The sequence below is a fragment of the Eutrigla gurnardus genome, assembly GCF_963514095.1.
Source record: "Eutrigla gurnardus genome assembly, chromosome: 19".
Lineage (NCBI taxonomy): Eukaryota > Metazoa > Chordata > Actinopteri > Perciformes > Triglidae > Eutrigla > Eutrigla gurnardus.
The window spans coordinates 18,779,384-18,807,038 of record NC_139930.1 but is presented as its reverse complement, the minus strand read 5'-3'; the positions used below and the strand labels follow the sequence as shown (position 1 = coordinate 18,807,038).

The following is a 27,655-nucleotide window of genomic DNA, read 5'->3' as shown; positions in this document are numbered from 1 at the left end:
CATTCATCACTTTTATTCGAAGCTGTGGCCTTTCTTAATGTGCTTAATTGTCGACTCAAAAGAAGGTAAAGGAAACATGCTTTCATCACATTATCTGTCAGATCAGTAAGTCCAATTTGTTTAACCTCGAACAAAAAGTTGCTCATGCAAGGATTGAATGGCCTTAAAGGCTGAATAAATGTCAATGCAAGAGCGCTGGAATAGTAAGAGTAGTCTAACAGTTTCTGGTCTGGTAAATGTTCAGAGCACATGTTCCTACCACACCTATTTTCTCTGAACATCTTCTCCATTTTTAGTCACAGTAGCTGCCTGACTCTCTGATCTGTCGGCCGATCGACCACTTTGATCCAGACTGAAATATGTCAACAACAAATGTGGTACAAACATTCATGGTTCAAATGATGATCCTGTTTTTCCTCTTGTGCCACTATGATGTTGACATTTGTGGTTTCTTACTGAATGTCCTGATAAATATTGTTCAAATTTCTGGAACTATAGTTCGGTTTATTTTCAATTTCAGTGGATTGGTTTATGAGCAAACACTCGCAAAATGTAACGACATTCCCATCAGCCACAGCTCTGCTTTGTTTTTAGCAGAGCTAGCTAGCATGCTAACGCGCTAAACTAAGATGTTGAACATGTTAGCATCGTCACTGTTAACCTGCTAGCTTCCTGACTGCGTGATGCACCACTAGGCTGGCGTACGGAATAACTAGTGTAGAATAACTAGTGTTAAACAATTAAAACATATTCAAACGTTTTAAAGAAATGGCTGAAAAGTCCACCTTAAATGTCAGCCCACCTTACGTGAGCCGTAGCTGGAGTTATTGCTAACTTTGGTGCTAACCACCTTAGCTTTAAATGATAGTGGGGAAGCAAGACACAGGAACTTGGCTTGCATCTTGAGGAGTTGTCGCATTTATGTAGCATCGCTGACATCGGACAGAGTGCGCCTCGCAGCTAGCCTAACTGATGCGGTGGAGACTTCCTGGGAAAAGTGGCTGCACCCAACATCGTATTTGCTAACTCTTCCAGGATGGTGAACTTGGGACTCGGTTGCCTGTTAATAGCAGTATATGGTTGATTTAACCTGTTGCTTGAGGCACTTCACCCACAGCAGTCTGTTGGTTAACGGCTAGTTAACGAAGTATCAGTCAGGGGGATACAAGCATCTCTAGTGATACCATCTGTACAGACTTTTCAATAAAAAAAATGTCAATTTACAAGCGATAATAAATAAATTGTGGTGATGAATGACAGCCCATTGTATTAGTTTACTAAAAGGACAGTTCATCATACGATGTCACTCTTATTAAGGCGTTAAGTGTGTCGAGGAAACGTTGAAGTGGAGGGAGCAGTAAACTGGTGTGAATAACAGGAGGAGGGGGAGATCCGCTGTCACTTCTGTGGACAAATGCCTGGCTTGACAAATGTCCGGCGGAGGACAGTGGAAACCCGAGAGGACTGTCCTGTGGCAGGAAGGAGGGAGGGGCGTGGGAAGACCTCCTTCTTACTCAACCTACCTGTAACCTTGTTGTAGTCTTAAACGCAGCTCGGAAACTTGCGTGGGTCGATTTTTTTCTTTGTAAGATATGTTGGAGAATAGACATATGTTATAAAGATGACATAACTGTGACACGCATAGAGTGTGTTTATCACTATTTAAAGTCAGGCAAATTGCCATTGTATGCAAAGCCAAGTGAATTCCCCGGGGTTAAAAACAGTGATGGTCATCCACAACGCCGCTGCAGAATGTAGGCTGAGTGCACGGCAAACTCCGGCTAATGCTTTAAAGCTGGTAGTGTGGTAGTGAGGCCCGGCCTGGCCCGGCGGTTTTTTGGTCAACCGCAACACGGCTTCCGATTGGCTGGATGCGAGGCAGGAATTCGGCTCTCTGAGAACTCAAGTCCGCCTCCTCCTCTGCCTCCTCTGCCTCCTCCTCCTCCTCCCGGCCCCGGGCGCTGAAGCACGACAGCATTCCCTGTGCACATGCATACACAGTCTCTCTCTCTCTCTCTCTCTCTCTCTCTCTCTCTCTCTCTCTCTCTCTCTCTCTCTCTCTCTCTCTCTCTCTGTCTCTCTATCTGTCTCTCTGTCTCTCATTCACTTTCTCACATTAAAGGGGCTGTAGAGAGAGAGAGAGAGAGAGAGAGAGAGAGAGAGAGAGAGAGAGAGAGAGTTCTCCTGCCCTCTGTGTGTGTGTGTGTGTGTGTGTGTGTGTGTGTGGTTGAGCTTTTTCTTTTTTTCTCTCTCTCACTATGTGATCCTAAGAAGGGGGAGGACCTGAACCCTGCTAAGAGTCAATACCCCTGCAGGAGTCCACAGGATCACACACACTCTCTCACACACACACCCACACACACACACACACACACACACACTGCAGCTACTGCTGCCTGAATGAGTGCAAAGCAGAAGGGAGAAACAGAGCAAGGAAGCAGGAGTGCGAGAGAGAGAGAGGGGAGGAGGATTCTCTGGAGTTACTACTTGTTGCTCTTGGGTTTTTTGTTTTTTTCCTGTGCGGATTGAGGATGATATTCCTTCAGCTTTCCTTGCGGCAGCGGGACTGAGGTGAGCGCTAGCTTTCCTGTCTTCTTCTCTTTTCAAATGATTCCGTGAGCGGGGGAAAAAGGAGGTTCCAACACTTTGCGATCTTTTCTTGTGGGGCTGCTTCTCTCGGTGGAATGGCGGAGGGGGGGTTGTGAGGAGAGTAGGAGGTGTGGAGGGACGCTTCTTCACGTGCCGTGGAAGCGACGCTATCACACCGATCTGTCAGGGAAAAGAAGCAATGTGGGACGTGGAAGAAACGTGATTCAGAAAGCTCTCTACAAGTGGGACAGCAGGAGAAACTCTGTCCGTTCTTCTTCTTCTTCTTCTTCTTCTTCTTCTTCTTCTTCTTCTTCTTCTTCTTCTTCTTCTTCTTCTTCTTCTTCTGTGTTTGTGTTTGCACATCTATTCATAAAGGAGGAGCTAGTGCCGAATCCAAAGGTGGCGATTAACTACTTTAGCCGGCGTGTAGCCTTCATTTATCAGCTCCTGCGTGATTGCAGTGTTTTTCTCTCTGTGAGTGTGTGCACCCTCGACATCATTCCTCCACCAACATGTGTTTACACGCTGCCGTCTATTAGCTGCACACAGGAGGACTAAACGTTGGTCTTAATGCGGGTCGTTTGGAGCCAGACGTCGGTAATTGTCCTGACATTGAACTTTTATGTTGATTGTGGGTTGTGTGTGGGAAACACAAATATTTCAAATGCCATGAAAAGAGTCCCCCCCCCTCCCAGTAGTAGTGTAGTGTGTCCGGGCGTGGGGTGGGCATTGTTGTCCTATTATTAGAGCCGGCCGGGCCCAGCCAGCAGCTGCCTGGAAGGAAGTGAGGCTCGGAGCAGCCGGAGAACAGGGATTACTGGGGAACACTGAGCGGGAATCATGGAGCGACTGAAATGGCATTCCTAAGGTGGCAGAGTGGACTGGAGAGGAAGATGAGAGAGCCAGAGCATCAGGCTCAGAGCAGGGGTCAGAGGTTAACAGTGATCTGGACTCATAACACCTCATGCTGTGATCGCAGATTACAGCAGGATACGCTGGTGGTTGATTTATTGACGTGGAGTCGTTTTTTCTGATGATGGTGAAAAATGCTAGGCACAATTTCTGGTGAAACCTTCAAGTTGCTGGTTTTCGTCATCAAACATGTTCACTTTACATAAAATGAAAAGCAGCAAATCTTCACATTTTATGAAGCTGAAGCCGGTGAAAGTCTAGTTTCAGTCTAGTTTCAGTCTAGTTTTCTAGACTAATCTGCTGAGTGTTTTCGACGATTATATTAGCATCGGTGTAATGGATGGCTACATTTTAGTTTCGAACAAAAGGAGGCTCAATCAATGAAATCCAACCTGATATACGATCTGTCGCTCCGCAGCGGTTTTATCTGCGGCGGCCCGGCCTCAACGGAAGCTGATCAAGTGTTCTCAGGCGGTGAAAGCGGACGGAGCTCCTTGCAGATAGCGATTCCTCGCGTGATTGACTGCTGTGATAAACTGCTGCCACGGCGACTAAAGAGATAATAGCATCCCAGCATTACTCACACATCTCTGTTATCTCTCTCCCCCCCCTCCGTTGTAAATCTCTGGTGTGTATTCCACCGACATGTGCTTAATTTCATGAGATAAATGCAGAAACAAAGACCTTGTCATCTGTAACTTTTATTTAGCATTCTTTTGTTTTTTTATGTCAGTCGGTCACTTCCTGTGAGGCTAATTAAATGATGAGCAGGGAAAAAACAGCGATTGTGAAAGATTCGACATGAACATCTCTTGTCTTGAGCATACTTGTTGAGGTATTTCTTCTTAAATGATTGTGAAATCAAAGACCACACTCTAGCTAATTATTTCCACACAGGGGAACGTAGACTATAGAGACTGTGATTTGATGACCCTTTACTTATACTAGATAAACACTGTGTGTTAAGTGTGTACACTTTACAAACATCACGAGAAAATGAGCTTTTTTCGGATTTCTAAACTCGTTAATGCTGTTTATGTTTGTGTCGGGTTTTTGTCCGTATGATATCAGACTGTTTTAGGGTCTTTAAGTAGCACAGGACCTGCCCTCATTTCCCCCACTCGCTCTCCAGCCCCCCCTCCCCCCTCCCACCCAGCTCTCTGAAGAACAGCTATGTAATTAGTCAGAGCTGTAAATCACAGACAACAGAGGGGGTTTTTGATATATGTTTGACAGCAATATAAAGGGGGGTGGTTTCTCTCTGTGTGTGTGTGTGGATTTGGGGTCTTGAGGAGGGTGGAGGGGTGTTTTCTTGCCGTACCGTACTGTTATACACATGTGTGTGGCAGGTCATGTGATCATGCCTGCTGTGTTTCATCAGGTGTGAGATGAAGGCTTCTCGGAGATGGCATGTTAGGGCATGTGGCTGCGGCTGGAGCCTTTTGTGCGCTGGCACTGATTGCATATTAATATCCTAATCAACTAACTGATTCATTGTTTTTAATGCTGCAGACCACTCATAAGGACCGTGGGATGTTATTCATGGTGTCTTTGTTGCAGCAAGTCAGTGCTTATCGTCATGATTTAGGACCTCAGGAACTTAAGGTTGTCTAAATTCTTTGTTTTGTTTTCCCAAAACGCTCCTTAAACATCCAATTACTCACGACCAGGGAGAGCGTTCACTCTCACATAGAGATGCACAACAATCACACTTAAAGATGAAATTGCTGCATACAGAATGTGAATTCTTTACTTCATTTAATCACATATTTGAATAAACAAGTTGGGAGTTTTTCTTTCTGCAAAGGAGGGAAGGTTGCGATTATCTTCATCCGTCATTCTTTTCCTTTGTTTGTTTTGTGTTTGATGAAAACTACTCTTCAAGCAGTACAACTACTCTTGAAGGAGTAGTTTGGATGTTTTGAAGTGCGGGTGTATGATGTTCTAATCCATACTTGGTGTATACAGTAGATGACAATCAGCGCAGCCCCCCAGTTTGGAGAAGCAGACGGGAGCAAAGCAATGTGTGTGAATGTATTTTAGCCACCTAAAAGAAAGACGCACCAAAGTAAATCATATCTCTAACACATGGTATTTCTAATATTTTCACTGCTTAACCATAATTTAGCAATTTCCCTCCTCTCCAAAGCCACCAGACTCCATTGAAAAAAAACTGTATTTTCACAACACGACACTGGATTTGCAGGTCTAGTTTGTTAGTTTGTTTGTGTTATCGTGTGATGTTGTGAGTTCACCTTCACCATTCTGAAGTTTTCCCCCATCTGCATAGTTTTCTCATGTCTAAAGCTGTGAAACTATCCTTAATACAGCGCATGCTTAAATTGATTTTTGTTTTATAGGTGGGCCTTTTTTCCCTGCTTTACTTCTGTCTTGTGTTGATACTTCAAAACATCCAGAGTATCCCTTTAAATGTGCCTTGATTTCTGTGAAATCTGCTGCTCTCCCAAGAGGAGGAAAGCTGTTAATTGTGCATCTGATTCTGGCAAATGATTACCTTTCAGAAGTTTATTTTGTTGTAAATATTACAGCATACTAGTGTGCACTCTCTATGTACTGTAGATGTGTACATGAGTGAAGGAAGTGTTGGCTGTTGAGCTCTTCGAATAAGATAATACGATAATCATGTGTTGATATATTGACCGTCCAGCTGGAGTCCATATGTAGTCGGTAATAACTGAATTTCGTGGCCCCTCTCGTGGCTTCAACCCCGACCCTCGGCTGTAGCTGCGGAGTCAGACGGATGTGCCGACTCGCTGTGTGTCTGGTTTTGTTCATATAGGCTTTAGAATTTGAATAGGCACAATGCAGCGTCAGCGTTTCTGCCGTACGCCTTCGTGCTGCATGCAGATGTAGATGTGTCCGTGTTCTCAGTGCGTTGATGGTTTCATGGACGGCTGTTTTTGGAGTTTGTCCTTGACGTTTAGGTCACGCGTCAAATAAACTTAGATTTATTTGAATGTAACCATTCACAATATTCTCTCATATCAGCTCTCATTAATGTCCCAGCAGCATCCATTCTCTCATTATTAATTAAGGCAAGGCAAGGCAACTTTATTTGTATAGCACCTTTCAGATTCAAATTGCTTCACATCATAACATGTCATACAATAAATTGAAAATAATAGAATTAAAAGAAAATAAAGGCTAAATTAAAATGCAATTAAGTCACACTCCCTCTGTGTGTGTTGTTATCTGAGACTCTCTCTCTCTTTTTTTTACATAGTCCAAAATAAAAACAAATACGTTGAAGGTACAATGCAAGAAAGTGCATTTAAAATGTTGGTAGTAGTGATGGTGTAGCGACGCGGTGGAGTTGAAATAAAACGGCATGTAAATGAATCGCTAAGACAACGATGTCACCAAAAGTCATCTCCACTTTCACACCGCCGCGGGCTTTTTACAGCTGTGCCCTGTCATTTCCGAAAGACAATCCTAGTATGCAAATGGGGTTGATGTTTTGTGGGATTGCATGCATTTATTTGCATACGCAATGTTATTTATGTTGTGTTTTATGTAAATCTGTGACATTTTTTATTTTTTCCGCTGCATTCATTCACACGGAGCGGGACCACCCAATGAGTTTTCAGCGAGCTGACAGATAACAGAACAAATCTTTCAGGTCTCTGGTCTTGAGGGTCTCCGGCAGTTGTTTACTCTAGTTTTACAGTTTAGAATACCGCAGCGTCGCTGTTTTAGTCTTTTACAGATAGTTTTTAGGTTCAGATTGATTCCAGGTGTTGTGTGTGTGGTGTCTTTGCCATCGCACCTCTTCTTTTTCTGTCAACAGAGTCTGATGTATTTGAGGCAAGGCAATTTTATTTGTATAGCACCTTTTAACAACAGGTCTGCTGAGTCCTTTAATCCTTGATATATTCTTTAGGTGATAGTAGGCTGACTTTGTAACTGATTTAATGTGGCTGTTGAAGTTCAGGTCTGAGTCCATGACTACACCTAAGTTTCTGGCTTTGTTTGTGGTTTTCAGCATTACCGCTTGAAGCTGGGTGCTAACTTTTGACCGTTCTTCCTTGGCTCCAATAACAATGATTTCAGTTTTGTCTTTGCTTATTTTGAGAAAATTCTGCTCCATCCAATTATTGATTTGCTCAATGCATGTAATCAGTACTGGTATTGGACTATAGTCCCCTGGTGATATTGTTATGTAAACTTGTGTATCGTCTGCGTAGTTATAGTAACATATTTTGTTGTTTTTCATGATCTGAGCCAGTGGAAGCATATAGATATTGAACAGAAGTGGCCCCAGAATGGAGCCTTGGGGAACTCCACATGTAATGTTTGCCCGCTCAGATGTGTAATTACCTATAGACACAAAGTAGCCCCTGTCCTTCAAGTAGGATTCAAACCATTTTTGAGGGGAGCATACAATGTTTCTTTTCGCAGATAATTCTGCGATGTAAAAGGTTTGTTTTCAACCGAACCAGATTTGGCGATTGTTGGAACACTAGAACCAAGTAGATGAGTTTTATTTAGTTTCTGTCAAGTTTGAATGAAACGTGTTACGACGATGAGCGAAGGGAAAATGCTGTTATCTGACCGGAGTCTGATGGCTTTGAGGAATGTGGATTTATTGCATTATTTATACGTTAATACATTATATTATTTTTCCCGAATTTCTGTTTATTCTAATTATTGACATGCATCGCATATCATTGCAGAAAAGGGAAAATTAGTGCATCTGCCTGGATTTACCTGTACCTACTGTAGAGTAATTTGTAGTATTTTCCATTGAAGACAAATGCCAGATGTTAGCGGGTGTTAATGGGTTGCGTTAGTGGGGAAGTTTGTCTGCTTGTGTTTCTTGGTTTGTCTGATTTCTTTTTGGAGATGTTTGTCTTGTCCCTGAAACTTGGTAGTTAATTATATATTATAAATGTTATTATGACAGAATGAATTCATGACCAAAAACATAAAAAATATCACCCGAGTTGTAATAAAAGTCTGTTATTTTTATGCTAGACTGCAAGAAAATGTGCCACAACAATGCAAATGAGGGATCTGTACTGTTTTGCGTCTCGCTCCTTTTATATGTTTCTCCTATTTTCAAATCTGCCTGCCGGCATTGATGTCTAAGCAGGCTTTTCTTCACAGACAGACTGGTGACCAGTAAAATCTGTGGAGACAAAAGCCCGGCACATCAGCCGGCCCCCCTGGCTGTCGAAACAAAATGAAACTGCAGACTCGCTCTCCGCATGTATCAGTCCTTCTGCTGCACACTCCGAGAAGATGCAACTCCAGTTTTTAACCCTAGAAAACTCCGGCCTTGGCGATATAACGGACATGGTCGTCTTAAGTGTTTCTCACACTGCAACGCTATAGTTCCTGTGATGCCTAAGTGCACATTTGACTGCTCGATAATTTTTGATGCACAAACGAAAAAAGAAGACAAAAAAGAGCTCTTTGAACTTGAGATCAAAGTATTTTTTTCCGAATCGTCTCGTGTCACTCAGCTTTTTTCCGAGACGCCCGTGAAACAAATATCAACTTTATAAATATTCTCCCGAAGGCTGGTGGGGGGGGGGGGGGGGGTTCATCTGGAAGGATCTGAGGCCAGCAGTAGCGATGAATTATTAAATGAAGCCCAAAGTGTTGTTGCATTGTTGACGTACAGAAATCATGACCTCTCTTATCGCTTAATGTACATTCAAGCATCGCAAGGCTCTCACGGTTACCATGGTTACCTGTAAAGAGGACCAGTAGGTGGTGAGATGAGCTGAAAGAGAGAATAATATGAATAATATGCGTACATGGACACATAAAGAACACATTTACATTACTTTATATTATATTTCACTATGTTATATATTATAACGGCATTGTTCAAGATGCATTCATGACAACTTTTACTCTTGTTACTCTTCTCTGATAGCTAAATATCTTTGTCCTCTTGGATTTTTGGGAAAAGCTCATCGTCATTTTTCACCATTTGCAAGACCAAACAGTTGATTATTCGGGAAATGAACCAACAGTTTAATCGACATTGAAAATAATCATCCTCCATTGCAGACCTACACCTTGAAGTGATGGATTAGTGTACTTTACGAATGAACACATTCAAGTTCTTTCTCCGTTTCCCAGCCGGTGGGAGAAATCGCGTTGGCGATGTAAGAAGTCGGCCTAACGTGCTGAGACAAAACAGAAAACAGGAAAGAGGGGGGGAAATGAACTCCACTTCCAAATGTTCTCCTTTCCCTCCCAACTTACCTCACTTCCTGTCGCATAACTCTCCACTTCCATCATTCTCACAGACACACACACACACACACACTCAACAAAGCTGCACAGATTCGTGTAAAACAAACCAACGATCATACATGATTTGTGGGCAAATATGCAGATCTAAAATCTGTTTTTAAAGGATTCTCTGTGGTTATAATGCCGATTTAAATCCAGTTGCTTGTCAGTGTGTTTGTCCCAGATCCTTGTGCTCCTCCTGTGTCCTGCCCTCGATCTCTCTCTGAATAGCAACACACACACACACACACACACACACACACACACACACACACACACAGCAGTCCTTGTACCTTTTTGTCATTGGGGTTGAACCACTTTGAGAAGTCTATAAAAGCGTTAAAAAAATAGAGAGAAATCTGCCCGTTTCCTCCCTCCGGCCTCACCGGCTTCTTCCATGTGATCCGAGGAAGGACGCAGACATGCACACAATCTCACCCACGATGTGTGTGTGCATGTGAGCCGGAGAGAGAGAGACTGTGTGATCTCTTTTATAGCTCGGATGTTGATTCCCACGCTGGATGCACGATCGGCTACATTTACAGGCCTCTTTGATTAGTAAATAGAGTTTCCATGAAGTGAACCGTCTCGTTGTCTTTTCTTCTTGTTTGAGTGTAGATTTGTTAGCGGCTGACTGACTCTACCTCTGTGCCATGCTGAAGGCAACCCATATCAGAAGGCAGGTCCATTTGTTGCCATAACAGATAATAAAACTTTTTCAAACTGAAATAAGCAGCTCTTTGTCTTTCCAGCCCACATTTTTTGTGTGGTACAAAATACCAAACAAGCATCTAAGTAGAGCGAAGGCATTTTTTGTGGTGCTGGGAATGAATAATATTATTATAATAAAGTCTTGCTAGCTAAGAGTGATGGTGTAGTAAACACGTCCTGCTTCTGTTTCAAAATAAACTCATGGAATATAATCTACTGTTTTGGCAAATCTTTATCTGAATATGAATCTAGTGCGTACATTGATGTGTTGTAAAATACGAGTGAAACTAAATGTTCTTGGAAGGCTTTTATTGTGAAGGAACTACAAGACAATAAAATCTGCCTTTGTGTGAGCGCAGTCGGATTCTCATAGGACCACGCTTGTCTTTTCCCTTTTGAACTCTTATGAAGTCTCCTTCACGCCTTTCCTTGACCTTACGACCTTTTCCATTGAGGTCGAGGTAAAGCAGATGCCATTTTTTTGACTGTTCGACTGCAGCCTAATAAAAGTCTGCAGCCATGCAAACAGTGCTTAGATCTCGCTCACATGCTGATGTGAAGCATGTAGTGACAGAATATTTTGGGGGGAAACAAGTACAAGTGTTCAGCAGGGAACATCAACGTCAAAATAACAGTATCTTCTCTTATTATGTCATCCTTCCGATGAAGTCGGTCTCATGTTGGCCCTGCAGGGCGACCCAGGAACTCCCCTGCTGTGACTTTTGCGTTGAACACATATCAAAAGGCTAAAATGAGTGCATGCAAGGCACCCTGCGGCGCGCAATCATGGGTTGAAATGAGCCGCAGCCCACCGGGGCTGAGCTCCGCCTCTTGACATCTCAATCGCACCCTGTCGGAGCTCTCAGCATCTCCAAACATCTGCTTTCACACGCTGTCTCGCTCTCACACAAGCGACTCCAGGGCGTCTGATGGGGGGGGGGGGGGGGGCTGTGCACAATTGATGCACGTGGCACAGCGGTGGTAACGCTATTAATGATTTAAATGTTCTCGTGGTGAACGGATTAACCTTAAAAGCTCTTGGAGCTGTTCGACACGGATTCCACGTTCATACGCTGCAATCATTGTTTTATTGCAAAACAGCTGTTCAGAAAGTCCAAATAGTGTTCCCACTGGAGAATCTCAAGAGATTACAGCTGAGTGTCTTTTTATTTCGGATGTACAAATTCATTCAAAAGGTCCCAAATGACCCAATAATCCACAGATGAATAAATTCAAAAATATAAATCTTCTCCCTATTTTGGCTATGTTGAGATGTCTGTCGCTCTAATACAATGGAGTCTATGAAGGTCATGTATATAATGCATCATAAGCACATTTTTAAAACACATTATAATGTATTTTAAAGGCTTTATTAAAGTCTTTATAAATGCTTATAATCATGCTTGACACCTTTTATAACAAGGTTTATCAAGTATTATAAGTGGTGGACATAATGTATTATAAGTTCAGCATTCATAACGCTTTATACCTCCATGCCCAGGTGACCCCGGTGTTCGATTCCAGGGTTACGCAGCACAAAGTGTGTCATGCATGATCATCAACATTTATAACGACTTTTATAAAGCCTTATAAATGCATTATAATGTGTTATAAATGTGCTTATGATGCATTATATACCTGACCTTCATAGAAACCTCTTTCCAGAAACGGTGCCGTTGTTAGTCGGGACAATCCACATCCACACCAGTTACCGTTTTTGGAACGGCCCTTCAGCCCAGAAATCATGTTAAAACTGCAAACTGTAATCTGTGGAGTCATCCTCATTGTACGGCAGTGAATGTTTGCATTTGTTTCAAGAGGACCACCTCTATAAGATCCAGGCTCTCTGTGTGTGTGTTTGCTCATTCATGTGGAGTCCATTCGATTTTAAGCGGCCGCTGCTGCTTTCTGTGCCAGACTGTGTACGTACAGGCGTGAGCTCAATAAACAGTCAGCACATTCTCACATATCAAAGGTCAGCGGTTGACGGATAAAGGAGTTTTTTTTTTTTTTACGGTTCCATTAATTGCCGGCCTCAGTATTTTCCCGTTTCGCTGCCAAAATCGCCCTCGTTCCGCCCCCTCCTCAGAGCGTCACTCTGCGGGCCACTTAAATTTCACATGGCCGTTTAACAAATTATTGCCTGTTGTTGGTATGACAATGGGGTCTCTGTGGCTGCATGGGAAGTAGCGACCCTCATGTGGGCTGCGACCCGAATTCCTTAGATTCCAACGTGAATAACCATCACGTATATCCAGAATAAAACAGGAAACGAGTTATTGGTCATGTGTATTTATGGTACATTTTGGCGTAGTGTTTAAGTGTGAATGAGCAAAGAAAAGTGAGTGAGAAAGTGGAGTTTTCCCTCCACGTATAAAGTGAGGGGGATGTTATAAGGAGCAGCAATAAAAAAGGCTCAGGAATGAACTTAAGAGGAGGATAATTGAAGTGCTACAGTCTCACTTCTGTAATGACATGTTTCGTTACCTATAAAACCGGCTTCCTGGCTCTCTCTGTCCTCTCATTTTTTTTTATCTGCATTTATAGCCCATCCTTATGACTACGTATTATTAAAAAAAAAAAAAATACAGAGCTGAGAGAGGGGGGCAATATTCAGAGAAAAAAAAATAGCAAATTTGCGGGTTTATTACAATGCTAGCAACCGGCATTTATGCTAACTTCCCATGAATGTACGCATTTATTTTTCTAATGAATCCATCACAACGCGTGACAACGCCTCGTTAAGGGTGATGTTGATTATTATTGTTGCTTTTATTTATATGAGGCCAAATTGTCATCTTATGGGTGTTTTATTGATTGTTGGGCTAAGATGCGAGCTGAACTTTTGACTTGTTGTCATAGCAACGGCAACATCCAATGTTAGCGGAACCAAGCAACTTGTTTATATCGGCTATATATATTTATAAACCTGCAAATTTGCCTTTTTTCTCGGAATATTGCCCCCCTCTCTCAGACCCGTTTTTTTTTTTAATACGCCGTTGTACGTCCTCTCTATTATTACGCCATACAAAATAAAAAGTTTGGATTAGTTATGGCTGCAATATTTCAGCACCTTGCATAAAGTCTTAAAGCAGGATCGATCATCAAACAAAAAACAAGCACATTGAGAAAGATGTCTGACGTAGCAGTTCTGTTCAAGTTTAGTTTTGTAGCCTCGGTCATGGAGCAGCAAACTGCTCGGCATGCTGGGAAGTTTGTGAAAAGCCTGTTCCTCTGGTCTCTCTCTCCCTAAGCGTGTTGTTTGACCTGGGATTTAAAAGAGGAGATGCAGCGTGGATTAAATAAGAACGGGATTACCCAAAGGAGACGGACAGAGCAAACCAGAGCAGAGCTCCCACCACGTGCACGCCTTTTTTGAACGCATGTGCACGTGCAAACATGTGCAAAGGAATCGATGGAGCCTCCGCCCGTCCATCTTCAGCAGAGATAGGAACCAGTCAGCCCATAGTGTTGTGCCGTTCTGCTGGTCCAGGTGTGTTTTTGCTTTGTTTGATCCACAGAGGAGTGATTTCCTCGACTAAGCATTTCACTTAAATCTTCACTTAAAGCGAGAGAATGAGGCCGTAGTCCCGACATTGTCTGTTGGATGAGTGTGTGTTTCAGCCTGGGTGTGAGAGAGAGAGAGAGACGGATAAAAGCATTACTGTCTAAAGTCATTAAGATGATCAACAGGTAATTAATCACCGTGGTGATCGAGCCGTTAATCAGGCACCAATGAATACAAGACGTTCTTTAGTTCCAGCTGTGATGATGATTTCAGGTCGGATTCAAGACGATTTGAAGATTTAACCCTCGGCTCTGGGGAATTGTCTTCCACAAAACGCTCAATTCATCAACACAAATGTATAAAAATGTCTTGACAGGTTGATTAAGTTTCAGCTGCAGCTTTTGTTTGATGTTTAAATAGTTTCAGAGTGAGCTTTACATGCCTATATCTCTGTTTCTATGTACACTTTACTATCCAAACACTGCGTGGGGGACATTGATTTTGCAAATGAAGTATAATGAATATATAATCTTGCTTATTGGGTTGTAACAATTCATTTAAATGTTTTTACACACACTAGAACTACGGGCTTTGGTCGACAATTTTAGATCCAGGAGTTGTCTGTATTATTGGGTGCTACAGATATATATAATAGGAAGTGAATAAGAGTCAGACCTTTGAGTTTGGGCAAGTATGTATTTAGGGGTTATATTAACATATATGGATGTTAATATTAATACAAAATGTTATCGTTTCGAGTTAGCCGTTTATGTCCTCTTTAATGAGTCCGCTGTTGCACCGCCATGTTCCTACGGTAGCCCAGAGCTAACAAACCAAACACGGGCTCCAAGTAAGGTCGTTCACGTTTTTTTGTTTAAATGGTAGAAGTTTTAGTTGGTTGCAGTCTGCAATCTCACCACTAGGTGTCACCAGTTACCAGTTGGCTCTGTTGGATGTCCTATTCACTGCTTTTTTGTTTGTTTGCTTGTTTATATTTTTCTTGCTGTTCAGCTGATCTGTGTGGGCATGAGACGATATGAAAATGATATGCCATGATTATACCGGCCAGAATAATTGCAATTCACAATATTATCCTGATAATCATCCTGGAATCTCTTTATTTATTTTTTTATTACCTCACAGATTATCTTTAGTGAACATCTTTTTCAGTGAAAAATAATCTTGAATAAGATCATACATCATTACAATGTCCCTGCATCAATAAAGGATAAATAATTTCTTTTGTATCTTGTATTTTTTAATCAGGCTATATTTTTCACTTATGACAGCGAACTAGACGGTTACTTCAAGTGACTCGTGATGATATTTATGATTATCCCGATAATTCGCCACAATTGATCCATTGTGAGTGTTTTTAGTGCGATTTGTGATTTAAATCCTGTATCGTTACATCCCTGGTCTGCGTTTCAGAATTGTGGATTTTTTTCTTGCATTTTGAAGAGAATCCCTTCATATATTTATCACAGACTGCGAATCCCCGTTGGATAGAATTTTTTGTTACAGGGGACAGCATCAGGTTGCAGTGCAGCGTTGCAGATTATTTGAATAAATATGAGACCTTTCAGACATTCCGTCTTTAGTTTTCTCTAACTTACTGCACCAATTCTCCACAAATCCCGTTTTTCTTTGGTGCTATCCAGAATCTGTATACACGTTCCCTGTGGTGGATGCGTTTGTGTGCCTTTGTTCGATATTCAATTGGAAAACAACACTGCCAGAGGTCTATCTCTGCTCATCTCGAGGGTTTGCTTCATTAGCGAGACCTCTCTCATCTCCTCCCTCTCCTACTACTTATTTGTGCTCTTTATTCCTTTAATCATTGCTAAAAAAAAGAAGAAGAAAATAGAAAATATCAGCCCCTCCATCTTGCATATCTCTTTGTGTCTGGCCAACAGTGTCACACAGACTCCTCTGTTCTCTGTCCGTCTCTTGTCTTGTATAATGAGTTCTGCTTGGGATGGTACATGCTGAATATTTGGCCTTTTACTCCGGGGCCAAGAGGGAGTGGGAAGCATGAATACGAGCATGGATCGAAGGCACCAGTGTGTCACCATAGCAGCCGGAGTATTGAGTTAGTTTGGTCAAACTTTTAGATGTTTATGTGGCAAACTTTAGTTGTAGGAGTTTCTTGAAACTAACAAAATATCTTGTGTGTGTATTTGTCAAATGTCACTTCCGATAACCACGGATGGGCTTCAGATGGGCTCTGACCTTCCTCCGTACATTCCCCTTTAATCCACTCAGAAACTCCAATTTCTTGGTGATGAAAGCAGACATGCCCTTCTATTATCTGATATCGGAGAGAGGTGGATGATTTCTCTCTCCATCTCCAGTTTGTCCTCTCTCCGCCAACTATTTGTGTGGATTAATTCAGATTTGATTGGACAGTTAATATTGGAATATTGGGATGTTATGCCGGAGCGGGCAGTCGGCCAGCGTGATACATCAGAGTGGAGCGTAATGTAGCTGCTATAAAACCGTGTGATTACCTCAATCTGTTTTTCGGACTCTTTTTACTGCGTGGCTGTACAAACGAAGCCAAAAAAGAAACAAAAAATTAATTTGTGTGCAGTTATTCATTTTGATTTTATAAGGGACCTACTTTTTTTTTACATTTTTTAGCGCCTTGTTGCAGTAAATTTTGGTTCCATGATGATCCACAGCCATTATCTGTTTTCTTCTGTTAACAGGACAGTTTGAAGTGTTACAAGTGTGTAGTTGCACATTACTTCATTCCCCACAAGGGGTCAGTAGTGATACAGTTTAGATGTGGCTCATTCTTAATACACATGTATGTTTACACATGTGACGTTAGCGTCTTGTTGCATAAGAAAGTTTCATATAAAAGTTTGCACAATCTATATTATAGGAGCTGAAACAGTAGATTAAAGTTATAGTTGATCAATAAATAGTTGTTTGCAAATATTTAGATAACCGATCAATGGTTATATATTATTAAAATACTGATTTTATTTTTCTTGACAGAACATGGAATAGTTGGACTGTTTGTTGGACAAAAAAAAAAGGAATTACTCATTTTCTTTTCGAAACCCTTTTCCTGCCGTATATAGAATAAATTAATCACTCTGAAAATAACCTGCATATCAACCAATAATACTAATAATAACCTCGCTAAAACTACTACTCCCACATGAATCCTGCCTTCAGCTTTAACGCAATGCTGTCCAAATGTGTTTCGAGGTGTTTTTGTTATTCGTCCACCCCGACTGTCAATGAGGTACAAGCTAAATAATAGAAACACCACTATATATATATAATGCAACACAGTTCAGCAGCACCTCCAGTTCAACTTTGCAGCATCGGGAACGAGAGGAGGAGGGAGAAAAAAAAACGCTCGCTCTCTCACAAGTTGTTCCTGTCTCCGCCGGTGTAGCACTCCTTATATTGTACATAATAAAGTCAAGTTGTCTTTTAGAGGGTAAAATATCATCCGCCCAAGGAGATCCAAGCAGCAGCAGCTATCAATCCCGCCCCCCCTCTACACTAATATACGTGTTGTCATTTCAAGACGAACACGTTCTTGCCCAGACTCCCGATCCTTGAATCTTTTTTCGGTTCCTTATCGCCCGCCGCTCCACTCCGTGACTCATTCTGAGCCATTTTGTTATAATTGCCTGCTATATTTTAGGTGTAATAGCCGGTATGTGCCACTTTCCACGCGAGGGCCCGCTATCCATTTTGAGACAATGGAGCCGACTCTGCTGAAGAATCGATGCTGTCCGTTTTTCTTTTTGTTCTGAAGATGGAATTAGTTCCATTTTCCCCTCAGCTGGATACTCCGGCAGCCTTTCTGAAGTAGCACTTCAGAGCTTAAAGAAAGACTTCAGGGACTTTCTTACTTTACTTTAATTGAAGAACAAGTAGAACTCCTAAAACATACACGCAGTAGACTAGATGCTGTTGTTTTCTAAAGCTGTGCCCATTGATTTCTTTAAAGACAACCTTAGATCATATATTCAACTGAGAGATTATTAAAACTCCGATATCAACAATATTTTACATCCAGCTGGTCTAATTTGCTTCTTTTTTCTTTTTTCTCTTTCCTGTCATGTGGATTCAACTCACCCCTCCGTTGGTTTCTTCAACAGGTAAGATATTTTTACTTCAACCTGTGATTCCTGGCCGATCTAATCACACCTCCTAGATTTTCTTTCTCTCTTCAGTCTTAGTCTTTCCTCCAGTTTCGAAAGCACAGAATCATTTAGCCTCATTTGCTGCAATGCACCTTTTGTCTTTGAGTCCTGGATGTTTCTGGTGAGATAGTTCCTTGTTGGAGTCCTGCTTTGTGATTCTGGACTCGGCACTCTCGGAGGCCCTTGCCGATCACAAAACTAATCTAAGCGCATCGGGCTCGATATAGTTATGTCGAAGTCATCAGTGTTGTTGTTTCCTAACCTTTTTCCACTCTGCTCTCGTAGTAACAATCAATGGGCCGTTAAATACCGAGTGGAGATGAAGTATTACCATTAAAGTGTGTAAACAAACCTACAAACCTGCAAACCTGCGTCGTCTTAGACCGAGTTAGACACAAAGGATGAGGCCGTTGATATTTTTGTCATCGTTGGTCGCCTCAGTGCCGTCCGTGTCCTGGTTTGGGTTGCAGGCCTATAATTTCATGTTCCCAAAAAAAAAAGCCAACATCATTGACTAAAACAGCTGGGCTGCTGTGGTTTTTTAGCAAAGTTCAAACAAAAGTAAATGGTGCATTTGTCGGGGGACTATTTTCAGCAGTGGACTTATACTTATACATTGAGTTGTTATTAATGGCAGCAGAGCAGTGTTTGTACGGCTCTACTGAATAAATCAAAATGTTCTTGTGCACGGAGAAACCATCAGAGATGTTGCAGAGCAACAATGTTGCTCACTTTTGTGTTTAATCGTACTTTTAACCAGACCATTTTGGAGGGGGTACCCCCTGGTGCTCGTTTGGGCCCACACTGCAAGAGTTCAGAACTTGCATTCACATCCAAACAAAAGCCTGTGGTTTAACTTTACCTTCTGTCTTGACCTGTTATTAGCCCCAGAGGAGGCCAGCAGCAGCACACAAACTCTGCGTGACCCTGATCCTCCGGTCTACCTGTCTAGAGGCGCTGGTCTTATAAGAACTCGTAGTAGGCAGCTATTCCCACAGTGACTAGTTTACAGGCAAGACAAATCACTTGGCTTCGTAAAACAAAACAAAAAAAAAAGTATTCTGGCCTCACCCAGCCACAAGAGGTCAGTTGTATTTGTGTATATATCTGTGACAACACAGACCAGGTCTACATCACCTCTCCACGAGATCGACACAACGTGTTCACAGTGTCTTCAGGGTGTTTCACGAGCCTGCAGGTCTTTACGTTCCCTCGGCTAACCCGGCATACGGCTCCAGAGCAACCATACCCACTAATGGCCCCCGCCGACTACCCTCCGAGGGCCCGGAGGAACAGCCGAGTCTGTGTTAGAGGCATACTGCATGCTGTCGTTGTGAGTTTATGGGCCAGAGTAATGACGAAAACTCCACGCGGCGCGTAGCGTTATCGTCCCCAGCGCTCCCACTAACACCAAACGGCATCACGGTGAACAATCAAGCCGCTATAGAGGGAAGGAAAAGGTAACGCAGGAGGGAGGAAGACTTAAATTCAGTCCTCTCTGGGCCGCGGGAGATGTTGATTACAAAGAGGCTGAAATGCGCATTTTTATTTTCTCAGGTCCCTGGTGGGGTGGTTATGACTATGAATATGTATGGTTTTCTTTAAGTTCAGCACTTTTTTTCGGTTATCATTATTTTTTATTCCTTTCTGAACTGGTCTGTACTTCCTAAAAGTTACTTGTCAGTAGGATGCTCATGTTCTGGGACTTTTTAAAATAGAAAGGGGGAGGGAAATATAATGATGTATTTATGTGTTTTACAGAAGTTTTACAGCCACATATCATGTTCTCCATCAGTGGATTGAGTTCTTATTCATTTCAATTCAGTTAGGAAGTATAACATGTACTCTCATTCAATGGTGTCCCATTTCTTGGCTGCTGAGACAACGAGGTTCGGGTGTAGAAGAGTCTCTGGTAGGGACTCGGATGTTGCATAAGAATCGGTATCAGACAGGAAAACCCAACTCGGATGGGAGTCAGAAGGAATCACATGACTGTGACTTTGATAAACAATTCATCACAGTTTCTGTTATCTGCTCAATATTCGTCCATGCGATTATAACTCTTGGTTTTCCACATCGGACACAAAGTCACCCGCTGGTTTTTACTTTGCCTCCGAGTGGATTTCTGTCTGTTTTAAGCCGTGAGACTTATAGAAGAAATAAATACTGTCCTCAGGTTGCATCACAATGGTGTTCTTACCAAACATGCGAGTTTTAATATTTCATTTTAAAGACACGATGGCGTGCACATGCCTACATTTGTGCACGTGTGTCATCCTGTCTAGTCATGGACTGTGGTCCCATCTGCCCGAGCCTCTCCTCCTCTGATTGGCTGTTTGAAGTTGTTTAACAGCCTATTTACATCTGCAGCTGATTGGCTGTCACTCCCCCTGCCTTTCTTGCCCAGGGAGGCAAATTAAAGTGGTAAAGTTGTAAAACCAGGACCATGACTGAGACGCTGAGACTGGAACAGGAGTCTCAACCAGTGGGAAGTTTTTTTTTTTCCTTCCCCCCTTTTACGTGTCAGACTTGTTCATTGCACCATATGCGGTCTCATTAAGCGAGTCTGTGACAGATTAGTTTGGTTGATGGAGGGAAGTAGAAAACCTTCTGTCATCTGATAGCTGTCTCGTTAACTCCGTTCCACTGGAGACTCTTATCTCGGCACGTTTTCCACGCAGCTCCTCCAACTTTCCTCCTGTTGTTCTCAATCACAAAACACACACTCTCAGTGACTCTCAGTCACAGTTTGAAGACAGTTGTTTTTAGGATTCACAAGAGACTCCTTTTACTGCTTTATGAAACAGAGGTAGTGGCTTTTCTGCCCGTAAAATTCCCTTAGTGTACTCCGGCACAAACAGAAAGCAGCTTTCCTGTCATTCAGGATACACACTGTACTCCGGACATCATGCCTCTGGGATCTTGCAGTGGGAAACTTTGAGAGGGGGGGGGGGGGGGGGGGGGGGAGTGTTCGTAGGTGGAGCTTAAGAAGTGTGAGCTTGTGGGACAGGACACCACATACTGAGCAGAGGTGGATGTTTGATGTTTTAATCTTCTCCGTCTCCGATTGGGGGGAAACGCTTTTCGGTGCATTTGATCACGACACAATCCACCAGAACTTTGCGGGTGTTTGATGGTTTAATTTTCTCCTCCTCTCCAATGGGACATGCCTTCACAATGGAGTGGATTTGTTCACAATCCGTGAGGACTTTTAACTCGAGTAGTGTCTGAGAGAGGACTCGTAAGTGTAAGTTTGCAGGTAAACAAGAGTTGCCGGAGTTTTATCTACACCAGATAAGAGAGGACCTGTTGTTTTTTTGTTTTTTTGTTTTTTTTGCTGTCTGTGGAAAACCAGCACCATGGCCGGGGTCACCAGGAAGGGATCTGGGAGACCCTCGTACTACTACAGATTCCTGGGCAAGTCCCGACTGCAGCGTCAGCGGAGCCGGTCACGCAGCCGCACCAGGCCGGCTGCCAGCAGGGGTAATAAATACTACTACTACTGCTAAAGTTTACCATGCAGCGGTTTTACCTCGCACACACCACAAGACTCAAATACAGACTTTGTTGTTCATATGAGACCTCCATGTATAGACTCTCACTCTTGTTTGTAACCCATGGCAACGCTCGTGCTTGTGTGTTCATGAGAAACGAGAGTGAGATGACAGCTTGGCATCACTTCTCACGAGGTGATGCTACTCTCAAAATTGCGCCGGCAAGACTTGACAGCTCACAGCTCGGCGTCAACTCGCCCCGTCCCACCTCGCTCAAGGCAGAATATTTCACATCCTAGCAATAAAAAAAACCAAAAAAAAAACCACTTTAAGGCGGTTAGTTTTTGCACGCCATCGCTACTTCTTTTTCTCTGTTCGCCCCGGTCCTTTAAGCTCTCTGTTGCTTCACTTTGTTGCCTCTCGGTACTGCTGTACTCACTGCTCCAGGCAGTGTTTGAACTGCAAGGTTATAGTGATAAATCTGCCCCCGAGGCTTAGCTCGACTTCCTTGAATTGGGGAGAGAGAAGAAGTGTCTCTGAAATCTTCAGCCTATTGATTTTTATTCCAAGTGATCCGCTGTTAGTTTGCCAAGCGAGATCGTTAAGTAGGAGACTGTTGCATATCTGTTGCTGTCTGGAAAACATAAGGCAAAACTTTCGCTGAAACCGAACCTTGTTTGTAATATTCTTTTATTAAATTTTTTTTTTAAGCCAACTTTCATTCTGTTCATGAGAAAGCAGGTGTCTGTTTTGTCTTTACTTTGCTTCTCTATCTGATGAAAGAGTTGCTTTGAAGTCTCCTCTCATGTGTCATTCAGATCCCAAAACACACACACACACACACACACACACACACACACACACACACACACACACACACACACGCGTGCATTAGAGCTTATGTACAAAGACTCACACCACAACACACTCCGCCTTGATCTCTGTGGCTAAGTGCAAGCTCCGCTCACAAAAACCCTTTTACACACCACACCATAACACACTACACCATAACACACTACACATTAACACTCTACACGTTGACACACTACACATTAACACACTACACGTTGACACACTACACATTAACACAACGACACGCAGGCAGGCTGAGGTTGTTCCCAGATGATACGAAAGACCACTCTCAGACACGCACCCTTTGATTCTTGCCGTTGAAATAGTTAAAAGAAGTTGCGGTCGTGCTTTGTAGCTCCCTAAACTTGTAATTGTGCGTCTCTGTGAAGCTCGGCTTTCTAGTGGCTTCCTTTAGAAGACTTCATCAGATGGTCATTCAGTCATTTAACTGATCTCCTCACTCTGGAGGAATTATAATTATAATTTCATCAATAGGCAGCAAGTGATTATTGAAGCTGAAAAGGATATTTTTAATATGGAAGTAATTTTTCTTGTGAGCGTTTAATCCACATAAGGAGCCGGTTCTCTATGTTGCACAGCCGCGTTTCTACAGGAGCCCAGAAAGGACAAATCAAAGAGAAGTTTCGGTTGCAATCTGCACTCTCACTTAAAAAAGCTGCTGTTATTATTAATATTTGTATCAATATAGTAGATTAGTTGTATGTTATAGTGACGACCCCCATAGAGAATGATCACCCATTGATGTAGTTCCCCCTCTACGCTTTTGTTTTTTTACAACCTGAGCCAAAACAGAGCTGTTTCGGTTGAGTCTTCCAGCTCTCATCAGTCCTGTTTCCAGCAGATCCTGTTAGAAACCACTTTACATACAAGCATGGCCGCAGACGAAATCCTTTCCCTGCTTATTCAAACCAGGTCTCTTGACACTGATGTAAAAAAAATCAGGTTAGTGGAGAAAGCAGTAACCTGGTTATTTGGGCACTGCTTTAAGCTTTAGGCATTTTTTTCTAAAAATGTTAATTTGGAAGGTATTTAATTGGAAAAACTGGATTAGCAACAAAACAAAAACATCTGGGATGTCCAATTTTCAGAAATGTACTAAATCACTATTGCAATAATAATGAGTGAAAGACTTTATCCATGCAGCCCAGCCCCTGAATGTGTGTCTAGTTCCCTCTAATTTGTTGAGATAGGTGATCAGGTGAGCTCATATGTTTGTTGTCTTCTCAGCGTGTGCGAGCTCGTCACTCCCTCATTACTCACAGCGCGTTTTCCCTTCTTCTGTAGAAGGTCGGTGACATTGACATGCAAAATAACCGCTTATCTCAAAAGAGAGAGCGATAGAGAGAGGAAAAAGAGAGCATGTTGTCTGTTCTGACTCGCAGTGTTTCCAAACTCTTGATGCAATCGAACCTCTTTGTTCTGAAATGTCCTATATGGAGTGCTGCCATTTTGCACAACAGAATTCATAATCTGTCTCTCTCTATCTGCGTTCGCCGCGTCTTTGAAGAACACATAGCGGCTGCTGTGATAGAAAAGGTTGTCTCGGCTTCTGGTAAACTTCTTTATCTCCTCAGAGATGACACAACATTAAGCTCTCTGGAAAAAGTGGATCAAAGTTTAGTTCGTGCCTCGTCTTTCTTACTTAGCTGAGAGGAGAGACTGCCATCAGCAAACATGCTTTTTTTCTTCTTCTTTATGTTTACGACTCAAACCCTCAACTGGCAGAAAAATAACTTGCCCTTCTTGTTTTCTTTCCATTGATCTCGTTCTGATCTCACCGACCCATATTTTCACTAAAACGCTGACACCTCAGCTAAACACAGCTGTGTTGCCACTTACTGTACTGAAGACATCCATATAGATAACATTCACATCTGCGTGAATATATATATATTTATATATATATACTGTATATATATATATATATATATATATATGTATATATATATATATATAAATTAGGGGTGGGTAAAAATATCGATATGGCAATATATCGCAATACTTTGCCGCCCAATACAATATCGATTTTTCAACTCTTAAGATCAATTAAAAAAAAAAAAGATTCATGTTTAGACGTGTTGTACTTTATCCTTTTTCATTTAAAGGGACTTAGGGCAGGATCAAGAAATAAGACTCAACAGTGACACGACGGCCGTTAGGGTAACTGCAGCCATCTGCCAAGCCGGCGCGGTAGCGCGCACGAACTCTTCAGTGCAGCTGATGCTGTGACACGGTTATTTATTTACTCGCTGTTCACGTGACTGTTTACTACAAGCCCTCCGCACATGCCTCCGCGGAACTACGTTGGTAGCATACATCCGCGAACCGCATCATGTCAAGCGACGAAGTAAGTAAACAAGTGTTTATTTTAGTGTAACTTTAGGATGACGAATTGCCGCTGATAAAACCTTCGTTTTCTTCTTGGTATTACTTTTTAGTGGACTTTGTGTGGTGGTGGGTCGTTTTCCGGCCGAAGCAGAGTCCATTACTACACATACAGTACTTGAGTCCACCGCGCTTGTCTTCTTCTGGTCTCCAAGCCGTCGAGTACGCGCATTCAGCGTCATTTGACGTCACGTCCGCCGGACTGCGCGGGAAATTCGGACCACGAATTGCAGTACATCATGCAGCACACAGCCTGTTCAAGGCAATGGGGAGATATGTGTGTGGTCTCATTCTTTTTGGTTTTGAACGCTTCATCACCCATTAGCATTAAAAGACTTAAAGTGAATGTTTATTTTTTCACAAATCCTGCCCTAAGTCCCTTTAATTTTCAATATTTATTCCAGTGAATTTCATGGGAATTAATAAAATGGAGAGGCTGTTTTGAATGAAATAGTTTTGACTCAATTTGTCCTCTGATCAATACCATCTGATGTACATATACAAGTACTTGTGTTTTCATCTTTATTTATATTGTGATATCGTGATACATATGGTATCGTGACCAAAGTATCGTGATACGTATAGTATCGTGAGGTTCTTGCCAATACTCACCCCTAATATATATATATATGTTTCCCCTTGTTTCCACTCTTTATGCTAAGCTAAGCTAAGCTAACCCTGAATGGCATCAACTCTACACATTTAACTTTCTTCAAGACAGTTAATACGCATGTTTTCCTCCCAACATATTTAACTATTCCGTTTTAAAAAGTGCAACGCTTTGTGGCTCAGGTTTTTTCTCACATTAATAAAATATCAAACTGGAAACGTCGGAGGCGAGCAGCTCTACTTAGTCTCTGTTTGATTCGATATCACATCCAGTCTCTGGTGGGCTTCACAGGGTCCACGTCAACAATGAAAAAACAAGGAAAGACAAAACAAAGAAAAGGGGAAATGGCAGGAAAAGGGGAAAGGCAGAAAATGAAAGGAAGTTTCGTGGTGATGGGAAGTCAAATAAAAAATAGAACAGTACTACTGGTGTAATACGTCCAGTATGATATTTTCAAAGATGTAAAACTTCAGAAATCAAGTGCATGAAACAAGCTTTTTGTTAAATGTTGAATCCACACGCCGGACGGACGTCGGCTCCGACGGTTACGAGACGTTCCCGCGAGAGTGGCAAGTAGCAAAAATCATGAAATATCACAACAGTAAAGGAAGAGTTAGAGCCGGCAGCGTGCGAAGGAAGCGTTTGAACTGCTCGAGAACAACTCAATAATGCATTACCGCTGACAGTTATTGCGCATGATCGTATTCTCAATGGGTCATTATCCAGAAACACTTTTTGATCTGCGCTACTGCGTCATGCTTAGTTTCCGTCAGGCTGTTTATGATGTAGCCAGATTTCTTTTTGTTTGGCGTGTGTGTGCGTGTGGGTGTGTGTGTGTGTGTGTGTGTGTGTGTGTGTGTGTGTGTGTGTGTGTGTGTTCGTGTGTTCGTGTGTGTGCTGATGGGAAGTGAGGACATTACAAAAAAGGCTGTTGGATGGGAAACATGAGCAAAACAACACAGATTGTCGTAATGACTCAGCTTCCGTTGCCGAAGTCACATTTGTACACACAGGAACACGTCTGTGTTTATCATTTGTATCGCCTACTCTGAATATTAACATGAAGGAGAGAAATATAGAGACTGAGAGCTATAAGTAGGGCCAAGTTCAGACATGGACTCACTTTTCCTGTTTTCTCTAAAAAACAGATTAGCCCCTTTGATCCGGAGCATCCTCTCCAACATTAAGGTCGTGTTTTATTAAAAAACAAAGGCTTCTCTAATCAGCGTAGGCAATTTCCTTCTTTGATCCTTTTTTTTTGCCTTCATTTTCAGCATATGCAATCAGGCCAAGGGGGCAGGAGAATATAGAGAGAATATAGGAGATAAAACTGTAGAAATGAGCATAAAGCGGCGTATTTCCCATCGTGTCAGGTCTGGCGTGTAGGATCTATTGCCTCCGCCTCCGTAGGATGGGAATCAGAGACATGAGACAGTTGATATAGCGATCAGGCAGTGAAGTGAGACCGCCAGAACTCTCCTCGATCATCTCAATGTTTAACCTCGGGATTAGCGTCTGATCTCGGCCTCGTCTCTGGAGCCCGCGTCCTCTTCCCTCTCAGCCTGGCGAATGGTGGAGACGGGCCAGATGACGCAGCGTTCCTGAGCGCTCCAAAAGACTCCAATAACAGGGGGACAGGTGCAGGCTAATCCCTCCCTTAATCCACAGATATCAACTCGGAATACAAGAGCCAGAGTCGGGGGGACGATTTATGGGGGGGAAAATAGCTGTAGAAGTGTAGAAGATCATTGCCTGTCAACACCCTGCAGGCGGTTTGTGTATGTGCACACAGTGGAGGTTTGGAAATGAATGGGGGATGTAATGATGCTGCCTTTCTCTAGCGTGGATTTGCCATTCAATAGCAGTCCGGCTCACGTTTCAGTTGGAATTCCAGATTCTGTATATTATTAACTCCACATGCAATAAACACGAGGATAGCCCTCGGAAATACGAATCCATGAGCTGCGATATCAATACTGATGCACATAACTTGTCATTTCTAGGCTCACTCTGTGCAAATCTGTATCTCCCGGTGGGAAAACACCTCAAAGAGCCGTCATGTGTCATTTTGGCAACGTCATCACCCCGAGCCTGCGTGGGGGTGTTTGTTTCGTACATCTGCGCGTCT

General features: G+C 42.5%; 1 protein-coding gene across 9 annotated transcripts in view; it reads left to right on the top strand.

Annotated features, from left to right (window-relative positions):
• Positions 1–27,655, top strand: part of dab2ipb (DAB2 interacting protein b) — a 114,547-nt gene that overhangs the window by 13,317 nt on the left and 73,575 nt on the right. For 2 of the 9 annotated variants that reach the window (XM_084035176.1, XM_084035175.1), the window contains exon 1: positions 2,426–2,571. The exons of 5 other annotated variants lie outside the window; for them this stretch is intronic. Coding sequence is in view for 2 of the 4 variants with exons in the window: in XM_084035171.1 (XP_083891297.1) it covers positions 21,525–21,648 (124 nt within the window). In the remaining 2 variants the exon portion in view is untranslated. Of the gene's footprint in view, positions 1–2,425; positions 2,572–21,280; positions 21,649–27,655 lie in introns of those variants that run through there. 2 more of the 9 variants (XM_084035171.1, XM_084035170.1) reach the window with 1 other exon arrangement.